At 36.4% G+C, this 20,715-nt stretch overlaps 2 protein-coding genes across 4 annotated transcripts; both read left to right on the top strand.

The window, feature by feature from the left end:
* The first annotated feature begins 3,286 nt into the window (after nucleotides 1-3,286).
* On the top strand, nucleotides 3,287-9,627 carry LOC130985183 (KH domain-containing protein At4g18375-like). 3 transcript variants are annotated; one of them, XM_057908006.1, is made up of 8 exons: nucleotides 3,287-3,490; nucleotides 4,158-4,773; nucleotides 4,963-5,457; nucleotides 5,577-5,816; nucleotides 5,904-6,167; nucleotides 6,870-6,925; nucleotides 7,009-7,105; nucleotides 7,530-9,627. In XM_057908006.1, exons 2-8 carry the CDS (start codon nucleotides 4,174-4,176, stop codon nucleotides 7,659-7,661), a joined length of 1,884 nt encoding a protein of 627 aa, XP_057763989.1. In that variant the 5' UTR covers nucleotides 3,287-3,490; nucleotides 4,158-4,173; the 3' UTR covers nucleotides 7,662-9,627. The 3 variants fall into 3 exon arrangements, with proteins under 3 accessions (XP_057763989.1, XP_057763991.1, XP_057763992.1); XM_057908008.1 differs by having other exon boundaries at nucleotides 3,296-3,490; nucleotides 4,141-4,773; XM_057908009.1 differs by having other exon boundaries at nucleotides 3,485-3,569.
* Nucleotides 9,628-11,177: 1,550 nt separating this feature from the next.
* Nucleotides 11,178-15,524, top strand: LOC130985182 (ornithine aminotransferase, mitochondrial). Its single transcript, XM_057908005.1, has 10 exons — nucleotides 11,178-11,599; nucleotides 12,229-12,337; nucleotides 12,631-12,861; nucleotides 12,925-13,084; nucleotides 13,177-13,232; nucleotides 13,488-13,640; nucleotides 14,019-14,116; nucleotides 14,541-14,621; nucleotides 14,776-15,009; nucleotides 15,156-15,524. The coding sequence occupies exons 1-10, from the start codon at nucleotides 11,451-11,453 to the stop codon at nucleotides 15,310-15,312; spliced, it is 1,428 nt and encodes a 475-aa protein (XP_057763988.1). The 5' UTR covers nucleotides 11,178-11,450; the 3' UTR covers nucleotides 15,313-15,524.
* The last annotated feature ends 5,191 nt before the right edge of the window (nucleotides 15,525-20,715 follow it).

Raw genomic sequence — 20,715 nt, 5'->3', positions numbered from 1 at the left:
ACATATCAGACATCTGGAGATCTTTGCGGATGTTTGTCAACAAGAAGGACTTGTGCTGTCAGAAAAGAAGGCAGTCATAGCCACCCAGAAAATGGAGTTTCTGGGGATCGAGATCGATGAGTCTGGGATAATTCTACAATTATTGTGGAAAAAGTCCAGGGATTTCCGGAGGATCTCAAAGAAAAGAAGCAGCTCCAAAGCTTTCTCGGAGTTGTTAACTTTGCAGGAATGTTTATCAAAAATCTTGCAGAGTACCGGAAAGTCTTCAGTCTATTACTGAAGAAAGATGTTCCGTTCATTTGGAAGGAGGAACATCGGGAGGGTATGAAGAAGTTGAAAGAGATTTGCAAAAATCTTCCGAAACTTTCAATACCACAAGATGAGGATGACTTGGTCCTCTACACCGATGCGAGTGATTTCTGGTGGGCAGCAGTGCTTACAAAGATCACCCCCTATGGAGAAGAACCTTGCAGATACTGTAGCGGTCTTTTCTCCGACGACGAAGCTGTGCGATGGCACATCAACGAGAAAGAATTCTTTGCAGTGCGAAAGGCGTTTAAAAAATGGCCGCTTTTCTTACTTGCTAAGAAATTTGTTTTGAAAGTAGATAACACTAACGTTAAAGCTTTCTTAACAAAAAAGATTGAATCTAAGCCTGAAAAATCTAGACTGCTTAGATGGCAAGCCGAATGTCAATATTATGATTATGATATTGTCGTTTTGAAATCTGATCAGAATGTTCTTGCAGATTTCCTTACAAGGGATGGAGCTCCCTGAAGTGGAGGCCATCGAGGCAATACAGGGGCAGCTCTTTGCAAGTCTAGAGCTGCTACAACAAGAATGGCAGAAGTGTGTACTACACACTAAACAAGCTGGAAAGATACAAGCGGCTGACGAAGCCCAAGTATCCAACCAAATCGATGTTTGCTTCATGAAGATGTTCAATCTTCAGGAGGTACTCAACAAGCCGCTCTTGCGCGTTGTCCGTGAAAATCGGGCTAAAGCAATGCTTTCCGTACAGGGCGGATTACCTGTAGCAGGGGATTCAAGTACCCCTAGCACAAGTCCTGAGAGAATGGCTTTACAGCCGGACGCTCGAGGAAAAGATGTTGTTAAGGGGTCACTCCCTGAATCAACATGTCAACCCACCACCTCTGGGGTAAAAGAGGGAGAGATCAATCTTAGGCCGATGACTGGCCAACTTAAGGTTGATACTAATTTTGTTGATATTTCTCCTTCTTGGCAGGTTTATCAAAACCGATGGGAGAAACTCATCACGAGAAAGGGCATTAATCCGGGAAATTGCCGGGTTGATGTTGCAGGGAGATATCCAAGGATCTGGACAACTCCGGGAGCTAATCCAGACCACATCAAGGAATGGTATGAGTTTGGGGCTTTGGCCTCAGTTTATACCACTGCTCCAGCCTTCAACGAAATCAAGGGTCTACCCAAGTGGATCCAGAGAACGGTGTTTGAAGCCTGGGAAAACAACGAGTCCCTTAAACGGGGAGACGTTCTGGAACTGTACTTCTTCAGCGCAGCACCAGAACCTGTCGAAAAAGGAGTCTATGAAGCTTTCCATTTCATCAAGCTTCGGAGACCAGATACAGGAGCCTTGAACCGGATCAAAGTTCCTGATTTTCAAGTCCCAATCGCCTCAACATTTACGGAGGATCAAATCTCCACGAGACGAGCATGGGGGCTATGGGTCTGTCTTACAGAGATGGACAAAATGAAGTCCAGATTCAAGTTCTTTCAAAGTTCTGATCTGGGAACGTTCCTGGTCAACACAATGACAGGAACAACGACTGAGTTTGCCGAAAAATCTTTCGAGAAAAAGAGGCAAACAATATGGGACAACAAGATGGCGGGGAGCAAAGAGACTCGTCGCAAATTCTGCAACATGGCTCATTCGGGCCAGTGGATCGAGAAAATCTGCGATCAATGTTCGTCGCAGAAGGAACCAGAATTCGGCAAAGGTTTCTTCCCGAAACCAGACAGAAGGAGGTTCCGGTCTGATGAACACGACAAGCATCAGACTCCAAAGGGGAGGACCCCTCGGGCACCAAAAAAGTAAGGTGGCCGACAGAACAAAGTGAATCATGTGATTCACAGCAAGGATCGCACCCACAAAAGAAACGACAAAAGTGGGTGGAATGACAGGAGGACCACTCAATACTCCAAGACAAATGTGAGTGGAGAAAAAAGCAGCCGGCCCCTACCAGCATTATCACAAAGCGATAAAGCAAGGGTCCAGCACATGTGACAACACCAACAAGTGTCGGCAATAATAGCCAACAAAAGAAGGTGGCTGTCAATTTCAAGCAAGCTGGCCACGAAGAAAGCATCCAAGGCCAACTACCAAGCAATAATAGAGGGTTTCAGACCTCTATAAAACTACAAGTGCTGGAGAGAAGAAGGCATCCGAAAATTCACAACATTTTCACACACACAACTTCCTCTCTCTAGAATTTATCTTTTGTAATTTTAATTTTCTGTTTTCAAAGTTTTTCGTTTTTAAGTTTTAGCTTTTTTATTTTATGTACACAAGAATCGGCTACTATGAGTAGCTGAACAAGTTGTCTCCTCCCTTGGGGGATATTTATGAAATAAAATTAATTATTATATAATTCCTCTATAAACACTTTGTTTTTGTCCAACTATTCCGGTTTAGTATAAATATTTTCTTTTCATTTTTCAACAAAAATATTTGGAGTCGATACACAGTGAAGGAGGGAAACTGATTCCTGAAGGTGACCATTCGGCGAGTGCCGGAACACAGTGAAGGAAGAGGGTTGCAACCATCACTTGCGAGTGTGTGGTTGGACGAAGGCCGAGGAGGCAAGAAGTCCGTAAAACGCGATAAAAGCTCCTGAAGGTGACCAGTCGACGAAAGGTATACTGTTGATTTATGATTTGAATTATTTAGAAGTTGTACGGAAGCATGTTGGGCCTGATTAAATGTTAAACTGTTAAAATGATTTGTTAAATGAGCTTGAATGGTATATCGGCTGGAAACTTTCCTCGTGCCCGATAGATTACTTTGTAATCTGGGTCTGGACTGTGAGACAACGCCACGTACCTTTGAGCAAGACAGTTTAATAAAATTTGGTTTAATCGTGATTTGCATGTATTAATTAAGCATGATTTTGGACAAAGGGCGGTTTGGTCATTTGATTGGCTTTTGGTTACTAAAGTCTTACTTTAAACCTTGTGGCTATATAAGTCTCTAGCTATGTGAGTTTGGCTAAATGTGTCTTTTCCCCATAAATTAATATGCCAAATCATACAAAACAGTTTGTTTGTAACAAAAAATTTAGATGACAGATTGGCCCTACAAAATTTTGATGAGCTACGAAAATTAGAGACTTTTTTGAGGCGAAGCAGCCCCACCCACAACGTCACCGTTTCCGCCACTTTTGTGATCTCTTCATCGCTCTGGCGACTCCACTATAGTGCCTGATATGCTGTAATTTGTAAGCCCAACCAGGTAAAGATTCCTGATTTAGGGGTTTTCTTTTCGGACAACTGTGGTTTCTGGTGCTCGGTTTTCTTGTTTCTGACATTTGGTAATTCATGGCTTATTTCCAAATATAGATGTGGTGAATTTGCTGTGTTAACTCCAGAATTCTTGATTTATCACTGTCTTAGTTGATTTAGGGTACGTTTACTTTTTGATAATTAGCCTTGATAGATAAAAACAGTAAGGCTAATCATTTGTTTACTTAGATGAATTGAAACTTTAGGATATTCGGCTCTTGATTATTTCTATCATTTGAGCTAGTTTTGCCTGATTTATATCCCAATGAAAGGGTGGGATTGGTGAAATACTAATCTTGAGGATAAAAATACTCAATCATACATCTTATCGTGCAAAGTAGACGCCCCATGGATTATTATTCCTATCTGCCCAATTGCTTAGGTGTATTTGGTCTTATTTTTTTAAAAAAATTGGGTCTTCTGTGTGTTTGTTAAGTTACTTATTTGGTATTTATGTCAGGGGACAGGGTTTTAGAAGCAAGCTGCTTACTGTGTTGTATGTGTGTGAAGTCATGTTCTGTTTCGTAGGAAAGGAAAATGCATAGATGTATTTATCTCGAAGGTTCTGTTGCATTTTTTCTGATCGACGTTTTGATTCAGCGGTTGGAGTATTGCAGGCTTGTCTTCAGTGCAATGGGTGAAAGTGGGAAGCGTCCTCGTTCATATCGAGATGATGCAGACAGCAAGAACCAGAGGAGGAGAACTGATAGGGAAAGAGAGAGGGATGAAAAGGGAAATGATGAAGTAGTAGTGTACAGGATTCTGTGTCCCGATAGTGTTATTGGGAGTGTGATTGGAAAGAATGGAAAAGTGATAAATTCCATCAGGCAAGACTCAAGAGCAAAGGTAAAAGTGGTGGACCCATTTCCAGGTGCTAAAGACAGAGTTATTATTATCTATTGCTATGTAAGGGAAAAGGAAGAAGTTGAAGTTGATGATGAATTCAATGATAATCAACCTCTTTGTCCCGCACAAGACGCCCTACTCAAGGTGCATGCCGCGATTGCAAATGCACTAGCTGTACTTGGAGAATCGGACAGAAAGAGGAAAGACAGAGAGAGGGAAGAATGTCAGCTTCTTGTTCCATCTAGCCAGTCTGCTAATATTATCGGGAAATCTGGTGCAACCATTAAGAAATTGAGGAACAAGACTAGGACAAGCATCAAGGTTACTGCTAAGGATGCTGGTGATCCATCTCATTCTTGTGCGCTAGAGTTTGACAATTTTGTTATGGTTAGTTGACTCTTGAAATGAAATCAACGAGCTTAAATAGTGAATAACTTATCCAATATCCTATCTTAAAAGCATTTTTATTATTTCATTTGTTACTTGATTGGTTGGACTTGGAAGATTAGTTTATTGTATTCCACATAACTGCAGGCTGTTAGTTTACCTAATAATGTATGTCTCATTCATTGTTAGATATCTGGTGAGTCAGAGGCGGTCAAGAAAGCACTTTTTGCCATTTCTGCGATTATGTACAAGTTTACAGCAAAGGAAAACATTCCTCTTGACACTTCTGTCCCCGAAGCACCGCCAAGCATAATTATTCCATCAGATGTTCCAATGTATCCTGCTCCCGGACTTTATCCAAATGTAGAACCCATTAACCCTGCTAGACCAGTGCCTTCTATCTTAGGTCATTCACATGCACCCGATATCCCAGGCTATGCTGATGTCGGGGGAACATGGCCAGTATATTCATCTGCTCTTCCAGTGGTGTCTGGTTATGGTGGTGCGTCACGTTCTGAGGAATTAACCATAAAAGTGCTGTGCCCTTCTAACAAGATTGGCCGTGTTATTGGGAAGGGTGGAAGTTCCATTAAAGGTATAAGGCAAGAGAGTGGTGCTCGTATTGAAGTTGAGGACCCCAAGACCAACAATAGTGAGTGTGTCATCACTGTGATCTCCTATGAGGTAGTTCCGCCAAAAAAAATATGTGAATACAATGCTTTTACATTTTCTTTCTATTTGCTTATGCATTTTTTGACTTTTGTCTTACTTTACTTACCTTCCTTGTTGTTTATTTTGAATAGTCATCAGAAGATTTGAAATCCATGGCAGTTGAAGCTGTTTTATTGTTACAAGGAAAGATAAATAGTGAAGATGATGATACTGTAACTATGCGGCTCCTTGTTCCTTCAAAGGTTATTGGCTGTATCATTGGAAAAAGCGGTTCTATCATCAATGAAATTCGGAAAAGAACTAAAGCAGATATACGAATTTCTAAAGGCGAGAAGCCTAAATTTGCTGATGGAAACGATGAACTTGTTGAGGTGCAATTAATTGTTATATTTTTTTGCAGTCTGACAGTATCCGTTGTTGGTGATCTTATTCATGTCCTAATGATGTTACTTATGCAGGTCTATGGACAAGTTAGTAATCTGAGAGATGCACTTATTCAGATTGTTTTGAGGCTTCGAGATGATGTATTAAAAGATAGGGAAGACATCCACAATGATTCTACTGGTGTCGAGGCATTATATGCTGGTGGTGCATCTCTTCCAGTGTCATCAGTTTTCCGCAGTGGACACTCTGGTGCTGCATTAAGTTATGACCAAAGGGCTGATACAGGCAGTGGTTTGGGATTGCTTTCCTCCAGTGGATATGGATATGGGTCCTTACCAGTATGCTTCTAATTTTTTTTATTAAATTTATTACATATAAAGATGAAAACATAGAAGCATAAAGTAAGTTACAACAACATTCAGATTACTGAAATTTGCACTTAGTATGTCGACATACTCGACTTCAGCTGCTATAATTATCTCATCTTCTCTGATTTTAGCACCATTCCGTCTACATTTATATGGGCCTCGATATCAGTAATGTCCTTCATTAGTGATTGCAGTGGCTTGCTTTACACTGTGGAATCTTATATATTAAAATTTAAATTGTTGATTGATTTATTACTGAGTTGGTACAAGAGTTCAATTGAAAGATTGTTGATATCTTCATGGTAACTACTGTAACAAAGAAACCCTAAAATAAAGAAATGAGGGGAAGAATTTTTATGAACCTTCTCCTTTTGGGAAGATCATATTTTTTTTTTTGCCAATTATTGCTATTTCATGAGTGGAAATTTATCGGGATTAATGAAAGAGTCATACTATGGACTTTCCACCTTCTACGCTGTGAAGGCCCCTCTATTTCAGTAGTGAGCTATCATACTTCTGTCCTGTCCTGAAATCTTATGGCAATTACGGATAATTAAGAAATATATGCATGTCAAAATTTTGTTATTAATATTTCGCTGTTACCATGAATTTCTTGGTCCAAGGCCTTTAATATGCATCACCTAATTATAATTTTGTGTTTTATTTTAATAGATGGGGGACAATGGCTATGGATCCTTGTCTTCACATTCAACATCACTGTTTGCAGGGTTAGCCAACTCATGTCCTGAATTTAGTTTTTTTTTTGGGGTTCTTTATATCCTTATATGATTGAAATCTTGCCTTAAATCAGGTTGCCTCCGCCATCTGTTCTGGAAATGGTCATCCCTGCACATGCAATGGGTAAAGTAATAGGAAAAGGTGGCACAAATATTGACAATATCCGCAAGGTAAATTGTTGGCCTCGTTATGCATGAAATTGAAAATAGTCACATTTTGTCAAATTCTGGCCCCACATTCTTCTTACTTGTCATTGTGTTGACATGTGTTTCAGTTTTGTTGCTTGATCAAGTAAATATATCAAAAGTTGTATTCTTGTCCTAGTGATCTTAGTCCAGCAGCTTGGCTAACCTGGCACTTAGAATGGACTTCTTTATTAGTAATTGCTAACTGTGTGTACTTACAATTTTGTGTTATGCTTGTTGACCTTGTTATTTCTTGTCTTTCTATGAATTTCCATTTTTTCGGATGTTTGCAATTTTGGCTTTAAAATCTCTACCACAAAAATGCTTGGAGCTCATGCATTGCTCAATGTGCCCTTCATATTCACACATTGGCCTACCTACCTCATCTGGATGCTTTATTCTTTTCCAGATATCTGGAGCGGCGATTGATATTCCAGATTCCAAATCTTCGCGAGGGGATCGTGTGGCTATAATATCAGGCACCTCTGACCAAAAGCGTGCTGCTGAAAACTTGATTCAGGCATTCATTATGGCAACTTAAGTTTCAGGAGTAGCTCCGTCCATGTGAACTTGAAAGTAGTTCATAACTGGGGTTTGTGATCAAAGGTTACTTCTCTCGTGGTCCTTTAGGTCCCGTTCGTGGAGATCAATCTTCTTCTTAGGCTTCTGGTGGATTCTCATCTCTTCTATAGGGAATCTTATGAAGATGCTTCTAGAAGTTTTATACATATCTATTTCTGAGTGATATCAATTCTAGTTGCTGCATGATAAGGATAAATTCATCTGCAGCAACATCATAAGGGATAGGAAATTTCTTTCCTTTCGTTTCATTTGGCAGACTCTCTTCTTGAAATCTTATTTCCTGCATGCTTGGCTCATGATTGGATGTTAACTTGATTTTCAAGATCATAACACATAATCTTCTATGTATCCCTTCCTTGCTTTCTGCTGCTGCTTCTGTCTTATTGATGTGCCTCTAATCAAAGGTCTCTTCCTCATGTGCCTTTCCGTGCTCATCATATTTATAGAAATAAGCTCAGAGTGACCTCTGTCCTAATAAAGTGTACTCCTTCCGTTCTCGCAAGATAATATCTCTATCGTTCAGCTCAATCATAAGCTACAAATTCTGATATGCTTGTTATTGAATAGCTTGCATTGGTTTCCTTGTTCGCTAACTAATCTGATCCCATATTGTATTGTCCTCCAAAATTTCTTCTCAAATCCTCCAGAAGATCCATTGACATGTTCTTTATGGGGATAGAAGACATGTCAGTATCACATTCGGTTACCCATAATCTTCATTTAAAAGTTTACCGGTTACCTTGTTTCAGTTATAATCAATTGAACCTTTAGTACCAGACAGTATTATTCTATTTTCCATCAGGTATGGCCCATACAACCTTTTTTTGCTGGCCTGCATGGGTTTATACTGAATGACTGATGAGAATATTAAGATCAGACCTAGCTCATCGAATCGAGACATTAAACTAGTTCTTTACTAGTAAGGAGTGAATCTACACTCCCTCGTGCATTGAGTTCATTGATTAAATAAGATTTTGGATCCTTTAACTTGTTTTCTTTCTAATCTATGTGTTGACATTATTTGTTCTCACATACTACCCTCATCCTCGTTCGAAAAGACTCTTCTCCGTGCCCTTCCCTATGAAATGATACTAGATGACAGGGTCTTGTTCTGCAGAGACTATAATGATATCTCCACCTTCAGATTCTCGATAAGATTTAGATCCGCTCTGCACAGCTCATTCTCCACCTAGTTAATGAGAGTAGTTTGTTTAGTTTCTAATCCTTACTATGATCTGTATTGATCTAACATCACTTCTTTATATAATAGAGCACTTATGCTGTTTCTGAATCAGAATAGAATCTTGAATCTAAAAACTCTGCTGCATATGTGAGGTTTTACTTGATGCTCGTATAGTTGGGACGTCAGTGCAATTTATTTCTTCTTTCAGCTCCTTAAGTTTGTTCCTAGCAAAACAGGGTAACAGTTTCGTGATCTGGTGAGTACTTAGATTTGCTCGATTCTCACTCATGGCTTATCTGCGGTATCTATATGTGTTGGTACCATGTCAGTAATAGTATTGTTATAGCAGATGCAATAGTTAAATGCTAACAACTCTAGATCTTAAGTAGAGCTGGTTTATACCGTTTCACATTGCTTCTACCCTCGTTTAGATGATCGTGTCTTAATATGTTCCCGATTAAGGTCATGGCTGTGAAGTTATGGCAGATGGATTGCCCTAGTAGATCTCGAGTTTCTTACTGCAAAGAGCTCCTTCGGGGCGACCCCAAAATCTTAGTCTTAGATTTGGTTATGGTGGGAGACGAGGGCTCGTAATTGTATGTTCAGAGGTGTATATATATATCCGGTTTCAAGTAATTCTTTTAGGTCTATTGCTGATTAAAATCAAAGTATTTGAATCAGAGTGTTGTAAGAATATTGTATAACATGTAAAGAGGCAGGAAATTTTTGTTTTCTACTTGAATTTTCGTGGCATTATGTATATATTTGTGGTTGTGCACTTGCGCAAAGTTATGTACATCTCCACAGATTTGTGTGATGATTTAAGTTGCATTTATCTCTCATTAGTGAGTTTTTACAGATTAAAGTCGAGAAGTAGTAGGTGTTTTGTTGGCGGGAAAAGTATTGTGTAAGACGGTCTAACAAGTCGAGATCCGTAAAATCATAAATATGATATTTACATTGTATATATGTGGCCATGTACTTTCAGGGCTCGTTTGCTATGCCTGATAAATGTGAGATGTATATCTATAGCATTTTAATATGCTGTTTGTTTTAAAACTCAAAGTCTTTATAAATTAATGGTTCGCTATTTGTTATCTATATTTTTTTGATTTTGTGTCTTATCCTCAGGTGCGATAGTGTAACGTTTTTTTTATATATCTCACCAAATATGATATTGATATTTAATAAATTAATAGACATTTCAGTTAAATATATTACACATTATTTCATACAATGTAGCAAATAAACCTTCAAGAAGGGTGATATTTGGCAAACAAATGGGTGGTGAGCTAAAATCCATAATTCTCATTCTCTCACAAAGAGAAAAGGAAAAATATTTTTTAAAATATTAATACTCCATTCGTTCTTGCAAAACAGTCCATTTTTACTATTCCATTTTTACTATTAAGGGTATGTTTAGAAAAAATAGTCTTTTTATTTAGAAAAAAACAGTCCATTATAGTCTTGCATACCATATTGATTATTATGTCCAATATATCAACTTATTTATTTATCATATAATGAATTTTTTTATTCATAATATAATTAATTGTTATTATTTATCATATAAGTGAAAATATTATTCATACTATACTTAATCACTTTTATTAATAAAAATAGTAAGCCTTAATTGAAGATTATTGAACTTTAATTGACATATTTTTAAATAATAATAATTGGGCAGCATATTGGAGTAATTGCCGATATCAACAGTTGAGAAATGCGAATATATTTACTCTTTTCGTCCCACAAAAAATGGATTGTATTTCATTTTGAATCGTCTCATTATAACTGGCATGTTTTCATAAATATAAAAATTTAATCTTTAAAAAAATATGTATCTTATCATTTTTAACAACTTTACACATTTTTTTTTAATTTCAGTGTCGAAAAGTATGAGTTATTTGTAGTTGGACGAAATTTTAAACAATAAATCTATGCAGCCACATTGTGGTCACCCACACACTAATATAATAAGGACAATTTTGATTTATTTAATTTATTTTTTAAATAAAAATAGGATTTAGTTATTTTATTATATTCTCTACATTGTACTTATTTTTTTAAATTTTTTTTTGCATTTTTTATTTTTAATTTATTTTTTAATAAAAATAAAAAAGTTACCAAAAAATTGCAAAAAATTAACTACTGTGTAGAGAATATGATAAAATAACTAAATCTTATTTTTATTTTAAAAAATAAGTTAAATAAATTAAATTATTTTCTAATTAAGTAAATTGTGGGTGGCCACAATGTGGCTGTTTAGCATTACTCAATTTTAAATGGGTAATTCCCCTGAAAAAACAGTAGCATTTTGATTTGTCAGTTGTCAGTTCCTTCTGGTTATTGATTATTGGGATTTTGGGAAAGTGTAATCCTACGAATTTATCCATTCCCAAAATAACAAAACTAATTAATTTCACGAATTAGATAACACTGAGAGTTGGAGCCTGCCAGCCAACTCATACATCATCATTCATATCCCGAATTGTAAGACACAGAATCATCCATTCATTAATCGAAGCCAGATTGTTTGATCCTAGGTTGGTTGATTGTAATTTGATGGCGTCCAAGAAAAATCTTCAGTATTTGGTGGGAGCAGCATGGAGGGCAAGAAACGTGAGGAGGTTGGCCACAGTTGCCCAAAGCAGCGCTTCCTCTCACTCTTCTCAACATCTCATCGACTTGGAATACCACCGCAGCGCCCACAAGTAATCCTCTCTCTCTCTCTCTCTCTCTCTCTCTCTCTCTCTCTCTCTCTCTCTCTCTCGTGTGTGTGTGTGTTTCTGGGACTTGTTTCTGTCTCATGCTTTTCTTTGATTAGTTGTATTATCTGTTGTGGAAAGATTGGATCTTTCTTGAATTGCTGCTACTCATAGGTGTATGGAAAATTTGGAAGCTCCCATATTGGTAAAACTGTGAAAGAGTAGCATTTCTGGTGTCCATTTCTTGAATATAGATAACTAGTCACAATTTGTGGATAAGATTTTGCATTGCATGAGGGCTTTTGCTTTTGTGTTTTTGAGGCTATTGTTGTTGATGAATTTGAAATTGGTAATTGGGGTGGATTTGAGAGAGGTGTAGTAAAACTATTTAAAAAAGGTTAAGTAGCAGCAATACATATTGTTGCACACTGGGCTCTGTTCTTCAATAAAATCTAGGCATCTAAATTTGGATTGATAAGAGTGCATTGATTCAAATTTAGAACTCATATAAGATGAAATTTTGTTGCTTTGCACCTAAAATTGTGTGATGGCAAACTGATTTGCTTTGCACTTGAATCTTCACAATCTCTTCTGTTGTCATAAAGAAACTCTGATTGCCCATGGTTGTGTTGCAGTTACCATCCTGTTCCAGTTGTCTTCTCACAAGCCAAAGGATCATGTATCTGGGACCCAGAAGGCAACCGATATATCGACTTCCTCTCAGCTTATTCCGCAGTTAATCAGGTATTACACGCAACGAAAAAGTAATGTGATATGTTCTTTTCCTTGCTAAGTTTGTCTTGCAACGATTCAACAATCAGTATTCCTTCCCTTCATCCTTCATTTTTGTTGGCAAACCTTATACTTGTGACTAAAAATGTATCTTGTTATCTTGCCATGAGCGCCTTCTTTTCTGTTCATCCATTGTCAAGAGACACATAAATGGCCGAAAGATTTTAATCAAATGTGTTGTAGATTAATCATATAGATGATATGTTCAGGTCAACGGTAACTTGTAAACGATGATTCTATTGCAGGGACACGGTCATCCCAAGATCATGAAGGCAATGGTGGAACAGGCTGAAAAGCTTACTCTCAGTTCCCGAGCCTTCTATAACGATATATTTCCAGTATTTGCTGAGCGTCTGACCAGCATGTTCGGGTATGACATGGTCCTGCCGATGAATACTGGTGCAGAAGGTGTGGAAACAGCATTGAAGTTAGCTAGGAAGTGGGGCTATCTTAAGAAGGGAATTCCAAGAGACGAGGTATAGAACTTTAGTCATTTTACTGTATCGCGCTCATGCTTAACAAGACTTTGGTCGTGGCAGGCCATTATCGTTTCATGCTGTGGCTGCTTTCACGGTCGCACATTAGCTGTTATTTCTATGAGCTGTGACAATGAGGCAACCCGTGGATTTTGGCCCTTGCTACCGGGCCACCTAAAAGTTGACTTTGGTGATACTGCAGCACTTGAGAAAATATTTAAAGGTTTGCAAATCTTTTATCATATGTTATCTGATATATAAAAAAACTTCAATTTCTGGTGAAGTAAAACTAATTCTTTCGTCTTATGTTGACAGAGAAAGGAGATCGAATTGCTGGTTTTCTGTTTGAGCCTATTCAGGGAGAGGCAGGGGTAATGCATATTTCAGAATTGAAAAAATTGGACTATTTATTCATGTAAATATAGGCCGTTTTCTCATTGTTGCAAAATGCGAGCATCACTAGCAAATAGCAATTAAAAATATTTGTTGTTAATGGACTGAAAACTCAATTACCTGCTGATGAGCATTAAGCAGAACTTAGCAGTACATGATTCTAGTTGACAATTCCTACTGAAATATGTCTTAGATGATTTCGAGGTTTTGATAACATTTTTTGTTTTCTTTAGGTTGTTATTCCTCCTGATGGTTATCTACAAGCTGTGAGGGACCTTTGCTCAAAATACAATATTTTAATGATTGCTGACGAAATACAAAGTGGCTTAGCACGTTCGGGGAGAATTCTGGCTTGTGATTGGGAAAACGTTCGCCCTGATGTTGTAGTAAGAACATGTTTGATTTGTTCTTGAAATTTTTGCTTCGTTTAAATTGCCTTGATTCTTGGCAAGTACATGCATCCCTCCCACATTGATCTTTTTGGATACCCGTCACTTGGAATAAATGTTCACGAGTTTTTTTCAATAGTCCAAATATGCAGCATGTAAATTTCTATTCAGCTGAAGTTAAATGCATCCAATTTTGTTAATCATTCTCTTTTTCCCCAACCGGGCAAAGTGTTATCTTTGAGATGATCACTATGTTTCCTCTGAAACGTTCGTATAATTTGAAATGTTTTGTATTCTCATACATTTGACTTCCTTCATTATTGGAAGCCATAAGAATATGCTTCGATGGTTCAGACTGGTTTTCGTCTTGTTAAGATATTAGGGAAGGCATTGGGCGGTGGAGTGTTGCCGGTGAGTGCGGTTCTTGCAGACAAAGATGTTATGCTCTGCATACAGCCCGGAGAGCACGGAAGGTTAGTAGTTTGAAGCTATTCTACGTCCAACTTTTTGACTGTATACGATGATCATTTCCTTCTCTCTAAGGGATGAAGATGGTTTTGCAACCGAACTGTGTTTGTGTTTTGTGAAATATATGATTCATATAACAAATAGTTTGAAATGGTGAAATATCACGGTTTTGAGGAATCACTAGATGAGTTTTGCTTGCCTTCAAATGCTTTGTTGTTCGTCTTGGCAATTTAGAGTTCTCGAGCATAAGCACAGAACATGTAACCTTCTAGTTTCTGAAGTGGAGAAGAAAACAATTTATCAGTTGCGCTGCATTCACTGCGGTTCAAGAAGGCACGCACTTGCACTTCTCGAACCACTGTAGTTGGAGTCTTAGAGAGGAACAATAACCTTGCCTTCTGTTCATCTATACGTTTATCTACTGTGCAGCACCTTCGGGGGGAATCCATTGGCGAGTGCAGTTGCTATTGCATCGCTGGATGTGATAAGAGACGAGCAACTGGCCGAGAGGTATCAATCAATCAATTCCTGATTAAGTCTCTGAGATTCTTGAATTCTATCATATGTATTTTTTCGAGTTAACCAACCATATCTCGTCTTATAAGACGCCCATTGGGTTTTCGAATTGAGGCCGTTGTGAGATAACGTTTTTTTTTGTGTATAGATCTGCACAACTGGGAGAGCAGCTCAGGGAACAACTTTCGACAATTCAGCAGCAATTTCCTGACCTTATAAAAGAAGTACGCGGTAGAGGCTTGTTCAACGCTGTGGAACTTAATAGCAAAGCCTTGTTCCCGGTAACTGCCTACGATATATGCCTGAAGCTAAAAGAGAGAGGAATTCTCGCTAAACCTACACACGATTCCATCATTCGATTAACCCCTCCTCTGTCGATAAGGTATGGCATCGAGTTGGTAGTTTGCTGCTACTTCATATTTCGAGGATTCTTATATGGTGTTGCTCTTCTAGCTTTAGTTATGGCTTTACTTATTCTGTATGATTGGTAACATGATATCTAATTCTTCGACAACGCCCTTTTCTCAGTTCGGATGAGCTCATAGAGGGCTCGAAAGCCCTGCAGGCCGTGTTGGAACTCGATCTACCAAAGATCAAGAAAGAGAAGCCAGATACTACTTCTCATACTCACACAGCTTCAAATGTGTGTGACCGATGCGGGCGCAACTTGTATGGCTCTTCATGAACACGACCCACCCCCGTCCAAGATCAGCCAGACGCTGCAATCCCTCTCACACAGCTTCTAGAAGCACATGATTCGATGCGGATGCAACATGTACGGCTCTTTCAAAACACTCTTCGATTTATCTTTTATGTTCCCAACTCTTCATGCATAAACTATCTGCAACATACCCTATTCCATATGTGGAGATCTAACCATGCACACATTTTTCACCACTGCTATCACAACTAGATAGGATTAGGTAGCGCGATCGAGTGTGGGCCCTTCTCGCACCCGGTACGTATACGATCCTTGGAGCTCTTTTCCTTCTAAGTAACGAATAATGTAGTGTTGAAGTTGAGATATGGTTGGGATGTGTACACGCTCATCACTAGGTATTATTTAAAGGCATGTAAGGAGACAAGTTGGAGACACAACAATAATAATTTGGTAGCTTTTCAACTTATACTCCCTCCGTCCCACTTCAATTGGCACTTTTACTTTGGGCACGGAGATTAAGAATAAAGGGTTGAGTGTGTAAAGTGGGTGGGGGCCATTTGTTTAATGTGTGTAGAGAAGGTAGGGACCACATGCTATTTTTGGAAAGTGCCAATTGAAGTGGGACAAACAAAAAAGGCAAGTGTGCCAATTGAAGTGGGACGGAGGGAGTATTATATAAGTGTATAGCTTCTGCCCCCTTCACAATATTAAAGAGTCACCACTCATTGATTTAGCCTTGTTGTTGTTAGCTAGCTACTTCTTGGTGTTGTTTTTAGGAGCTTAGTTGGATTTCCTACTTGTGTTTGTCGTATGCGTGAATCGCCGTCGCCGGTGGTGCCGGGCCAGACCCCAAAAGGCCGGCCCGGCCCAGCCCGAAATTCGACTTGTTCGGGCCAAGGACATCTTTTTCATGTCACTAGTCGATGTCTTTAGAGATTAGCGAGATACTCGTTTGGGCCCGAAAAGGCATGACCCGGCCCGGCCCAATCCAAAATCCGATTGGTTCGAGTCTAGGCATATTTTTTTGATAAATGGACTCGAATCCAGGACTTCAGGACTTAAGTATTAACCAGCTACTGTCAGACCAATGCACGTAACACGCCAAAGGGCATATTTTTTATATTACTAATAGATGTTTAAGCATGTCTGAAGAGATTAGTTAGATAAGATAACTCACCAATATGTTGATTATATTGTAATATTAACATCATATATAAAATATGAGATAAATCATTGCTTCATACCAAAATATTAAATCAGACAAATTTGTACCTAATTTTTCGTCGTGATTTACAGTTTACACATAAGTAAAAAAGAAAATTGAAATGATGAACGAATGCGACATGATGTTGACGTGTCGTTCTCATTTATGGGTATGCGTGGCGTCCATGTTTGATGAGATTATGATTTTGTATATATAGCATGGGCTTCGTATTTCTTTTAAGCCTAATTTTTGGAGTTGGATTCATTCATCACGTTACGTTTACTCATTTCATTTCTTCACCCATACCATTTCACTCTTTTTATCACCCTTTTTTTATTATATTATTTTGATTGTGACTTTGGATTCGACTAAACATGTATTCATTGGATCTACCGTTCCTTTTTTATTTATTGGATCTTATCTTTGGTTTTATAATCTATATTAGATTAAATTTTGTCCTTTTTAGCTAGTGGTCGAAATTAACACAACATTTACTCAAAATTATAATTTTCACTCTACCTTTGTTTGTAATTATTCAATTCAATTTTTTATCAAAATGTGTCTAATATGTATTACCTAAAATGATGTTTTTTTAAGAATTACAAGAGATATCTAATATATAATCAAATAAGAAATCAGTATGCAGGCGATATCTCTACACCACACAAAGGTGGAAAATTGACTACCTGCACGTAGGCAGAAGTGAACCCAAGATCTCTCACAAAAAGACTGAAAACTGACTATGAATCCAAGATCTCTGACAAAAAGACTACCCGCACGTATGCAGAATTGAACTCAAAACCTCTCACAAAAAAGAGTCTTCGAGTGTTTTAGCTTTGCCACTTGACCTAGGTCTACTAAAATGATGTTTTATGATTTTATCAAATAAATAATACTATCGTTTTATTATTGTCAAAATTAAATACTACAATTGAAAATTTTCAAAGAGATGATGCTTTAAGTAAAAAACTTTTAACCCAAACTACGAGACAAATATGCGTTTGTTAAAAGTGGAAGTGCAGATAAGTTTAAATAAGATCCAATAATTTGTTGAAGTTTAATGAATTCTCCATACTTTTTGAAAGAACATATTTGAATTATTTCAACTTATAAATTGATTTGACTTATGCCTTTTTTCCCCCTCTATCATTAAACGACAAAAGGTATATAATCTTTTGATACCATCTCTGCCAAGTGTAACACCTTACACATACAAATGTTGCATTTCACATAAATGGCTAAGTTGCATGATTTTATTTTGAGAGAGAAAATTGGTAACATGAATATTCCTCCCTCGAGGAAGTGGATTACAAAAATTATCATTTTAACTATAATGTCCAAAAAAATAATGTTATATATATGTATATCCCATTTATGTAGAAGTGGAATTAAATAAAATCAAGTTGAGGTGAACGTGGGGCTTTAGTGTTTCCTTTTGATTGGCATTGAAGAAGGTTTTGTGGGGATGGGTTCATCTTTATGCTATGAATTCCTAGTCATTTTCAAGATTTGTAAGAGGGAATCCATCGAAAAATTAAAATAATTAATTAAGTAAATAAATACTATATAAAATATGATGGTGGAACATTACATGGACCATAAATATGATTATTCCCGACCTAAAAGGAGAGGAGAAATTTAAAACGAAAAAGATGGAATTCTTCTGAGGTAGACATTTTCACTAGCTTTCTTTTTCCAATTTATTGGCAGACCAGACAAATTAGATGATGATGGCTCTTTTCTTTTTCTTTTTTTTTTTCCTTTTTTTAATTATGGCTGGATTTTACCAACGTGAGTGAGTTTTTTCTAAAAATCGAACTAAATTGCGAATTTATGTGGAAAAGTTAAATAAGGTGAAATTAAATTAATTTTATAATTGTGCTCTTCAATTTCAATCAATGTGACTGTACTAATTTATTAATATATTTCACGTGAGAATTGGACAAGCTGGTTCGGCTTTTCGATGTTGAATTCTCGGTCGTGAAAGTTCAAGTCATTTTTTCAAGGGATCACTTTAAACTCCAAATCATTTTTCCACTATCAAATATTATGAATTATCAAAAATATTTTTTAAAATCTTCAACTATCAATTTTGTATCAATTATTCACTACAGTAAGGTATATTAATTAATGGCGTCATTTTATATAATATATGTTGAAAAAATAATTCTAAATACATCGTGATATCTAGCAAGCCACGTCAAATTTTCGGAGCAAAAAAAATGAACGAATGGTACAACTGATATAGAATTATTAGTTCAAGGCTTAAAATAACATTTTCGATAATTTATGATATACTAATTAATAGTACATAAATAGTTTAAGGTTTAAAATGATAATAAATAATGTTTGAGCCATAAGTACTTAACATTGATATTAATAAAACGATCTGAATTAAATATTACCTATATATAGTGATATCTATTAAGTTCAAGACAAATTGGGCCACTTCATAAATGCAAGTTAGTTGGATGTTGATTAGGTATCAAGATTTGTGAAAGAAAAAAAACAACTTTAATTAAAACCTAATTAATAAATATCTAAGCATGTCTATTCATCATTAACCTTCAAAAAAAATAAACAAAATTGGTGGTCTTAGTTGATCCAGTTTTTCATGCAATGTTGATTCTATTTGTTTAGTACGGATTGCACGGCAATATATGCATGGCTCCATTGATCTCTCTCTACTTGAAAACTGTGAAAATCTTGGATTTTTCTGAATTTTTCAATTAAATACCCTCCAAATAAAGGTTAATTAAATTCACTAACACAAATTTAAAAATGGGACATAAACATGAAAACATGGAGTAACGTGTGGTATGGGTTATACTTTTATTACATAAATAAATATGATCCTGGATCTAAGGTTTTCACAATTGCACATGATAAGTGATACCTATTTAGCCTACATTGCCATAATTGCACACATTTTTTTTAATCCCATGTTCCACTTAATTTATTTTTCAAGGAAAAAATCTTTCGCAATTCGTTACCAAAAAGTTCGGATATCTTTCTTTATTCCCTAATCGTTTCATTCAGTTGATGAGGAAAAATTATAATTTATGCCTTAAATTGTTAATCGCTTAATAAATAATATCAAAAAATTATTACAATAAGGAGTATAAATTATGTGAAAATTAACAAAAATACGTGTTTTTCAATTCATGACGAGTTATTCTAAATTGCACAAAGACTCAATACATCATTTTTTCCTTAATAAATATGTGATGTGATTTTGTAAAGAATTGAAAAATGCTAGAGGCTGATGGGAGTAATAGAGTATTTTTGTTATTATTTTTTATTATAATTATGAAAAGTTTAAAATAGTTTTACCACCTCCGTCCCATTACAAATGTCTCATTACTTTTGAGCACGAAGAGATTAAGAAATATGTAATTAGTAGATAAAGTTGAATTGGTGAAAATTATTTAAATATCATGTATATAGTGAGAATATATATATGTTGCCAAAAAAGGAATGAGATATTTGTAATGTGAGTCATGTGACATCCCATTATGGAAAGTGTGACATTTGTAATGGGACAACCAAAATATTATTTTTCAAATAGTCTGTGTATTTTATTAATTAATGTAATTGTTGAAAATTCATTGTGTTTTTGTCAAATAACCATGGGGTGTGTTCTATAATTCTATTTGATGAAAAATGATGGATAACATATATTTTCAACTTTTTTCCATATTTTTACATGTTATATAAAAAGGACCATTTTTCGAGAGCAGACATTTTTTCTTCTTTTTAACACGAATTTGTGATAATAATATCATGATGGATTGATGTGATAATATTTTTCTTGGGCTAATAATGTGATAATTTTTTCTCATTTTCTATCCTTCGTTTTTTATGATAAATTTATAATTAAAGATATCGCATTCATAATTTAAAATAATAAATACAGCTTCTGCAATCGTTGTGATTTGGGGTGGAAGAATTATATGTGTTTGTTATTATGTGCATGCACATGTAACTATGTAAGTTTCTATAATATTGCATGTGGTTTGATTCAGAATAATTGAGCCTTCGTAACGGTTCTTAAATTTATTGCCTAAATAATGTGAACTTAATTATATGCATGCGTGTGTGGTATCGATAATTGATGATTTTATTTTAGTTTCTTGGAAGTAACTTGATGGATCAAGAAAACATAAATTATATTCATTAAAGTGTGGATCTATGACAACTTGTAATGCATCATCAAGATAATA

This window comes from Salvia miltiorrhiza, chromosome 5 (genome assembly GCF_028751815.1).
Source record: "Salvia miltiorrhiza cultivar Shanhuang (shh) chromosome 5, IMPLAD_Smil_shh, whole genome shotgun sequence".
Taxonomy (NCBI): domain Eukaryota; kingdom Viridiplantae; phylum Streptophyta; class Magnoliopsida; order Lamiales; family Lamiaceae; genus Salvia; species Salvia miltiorrhiza.
This window is presented reverse-complemented; position numbering and strand designations above follow the sequence as displayed.

What these genes read in the sequence shown, in the direction of transcription:
- LOC130985183 (XM_057908006.1), top strand. Translation starts at nt 4,174, where the DNA reads ATGGGTGAAAGTGGGAAGCGTCCTCGTTCATATCGAGATGATGCAGAC. An exon ending in TCACTGTGATCTCCTATGAG is followed by an intron (nt 5,458 to 5,576) that starts GTAGTTCCGCCA and finishes TATTTTGAATAG; the next exon opens with TCATCAGAAGATTTGAAATC. An exon ending in ATGGATATGGGTCCTTACCA is followed by an intron (nt 6,168 to 6,869) that starts GTATGCTTCTAA and finishes TTATTTTAATAG; the next exon opens with ATGGGGGACAATGGCTATGG.
- LOC130985182 (XM_057908005.1), top strand. Translation starts at nt 11,451, where the DNA reads ATGGCGTCCAAGAAAAATCTTCAGTATTTGGTGGGAGCAGCATGGAGG. An exon ending in AGGGAATTCCAAGAGACGAG is followed by an intron (nt 12,862 to 12,924) that starts GTATAGAACTTT and finishes TGGTCGTGGCAG; the next exon opens with GCCATTATCGTTTCATGCTG. An exon ending in CTATTCAGGGAGAGGCAGGG is followed by an intron (nt 13,233 to 13,487) that starts GTAATGCATATT and finishes TGTTTTCTTTAG; the next exon opens with GTTGTTATTCCTCCTGATGG.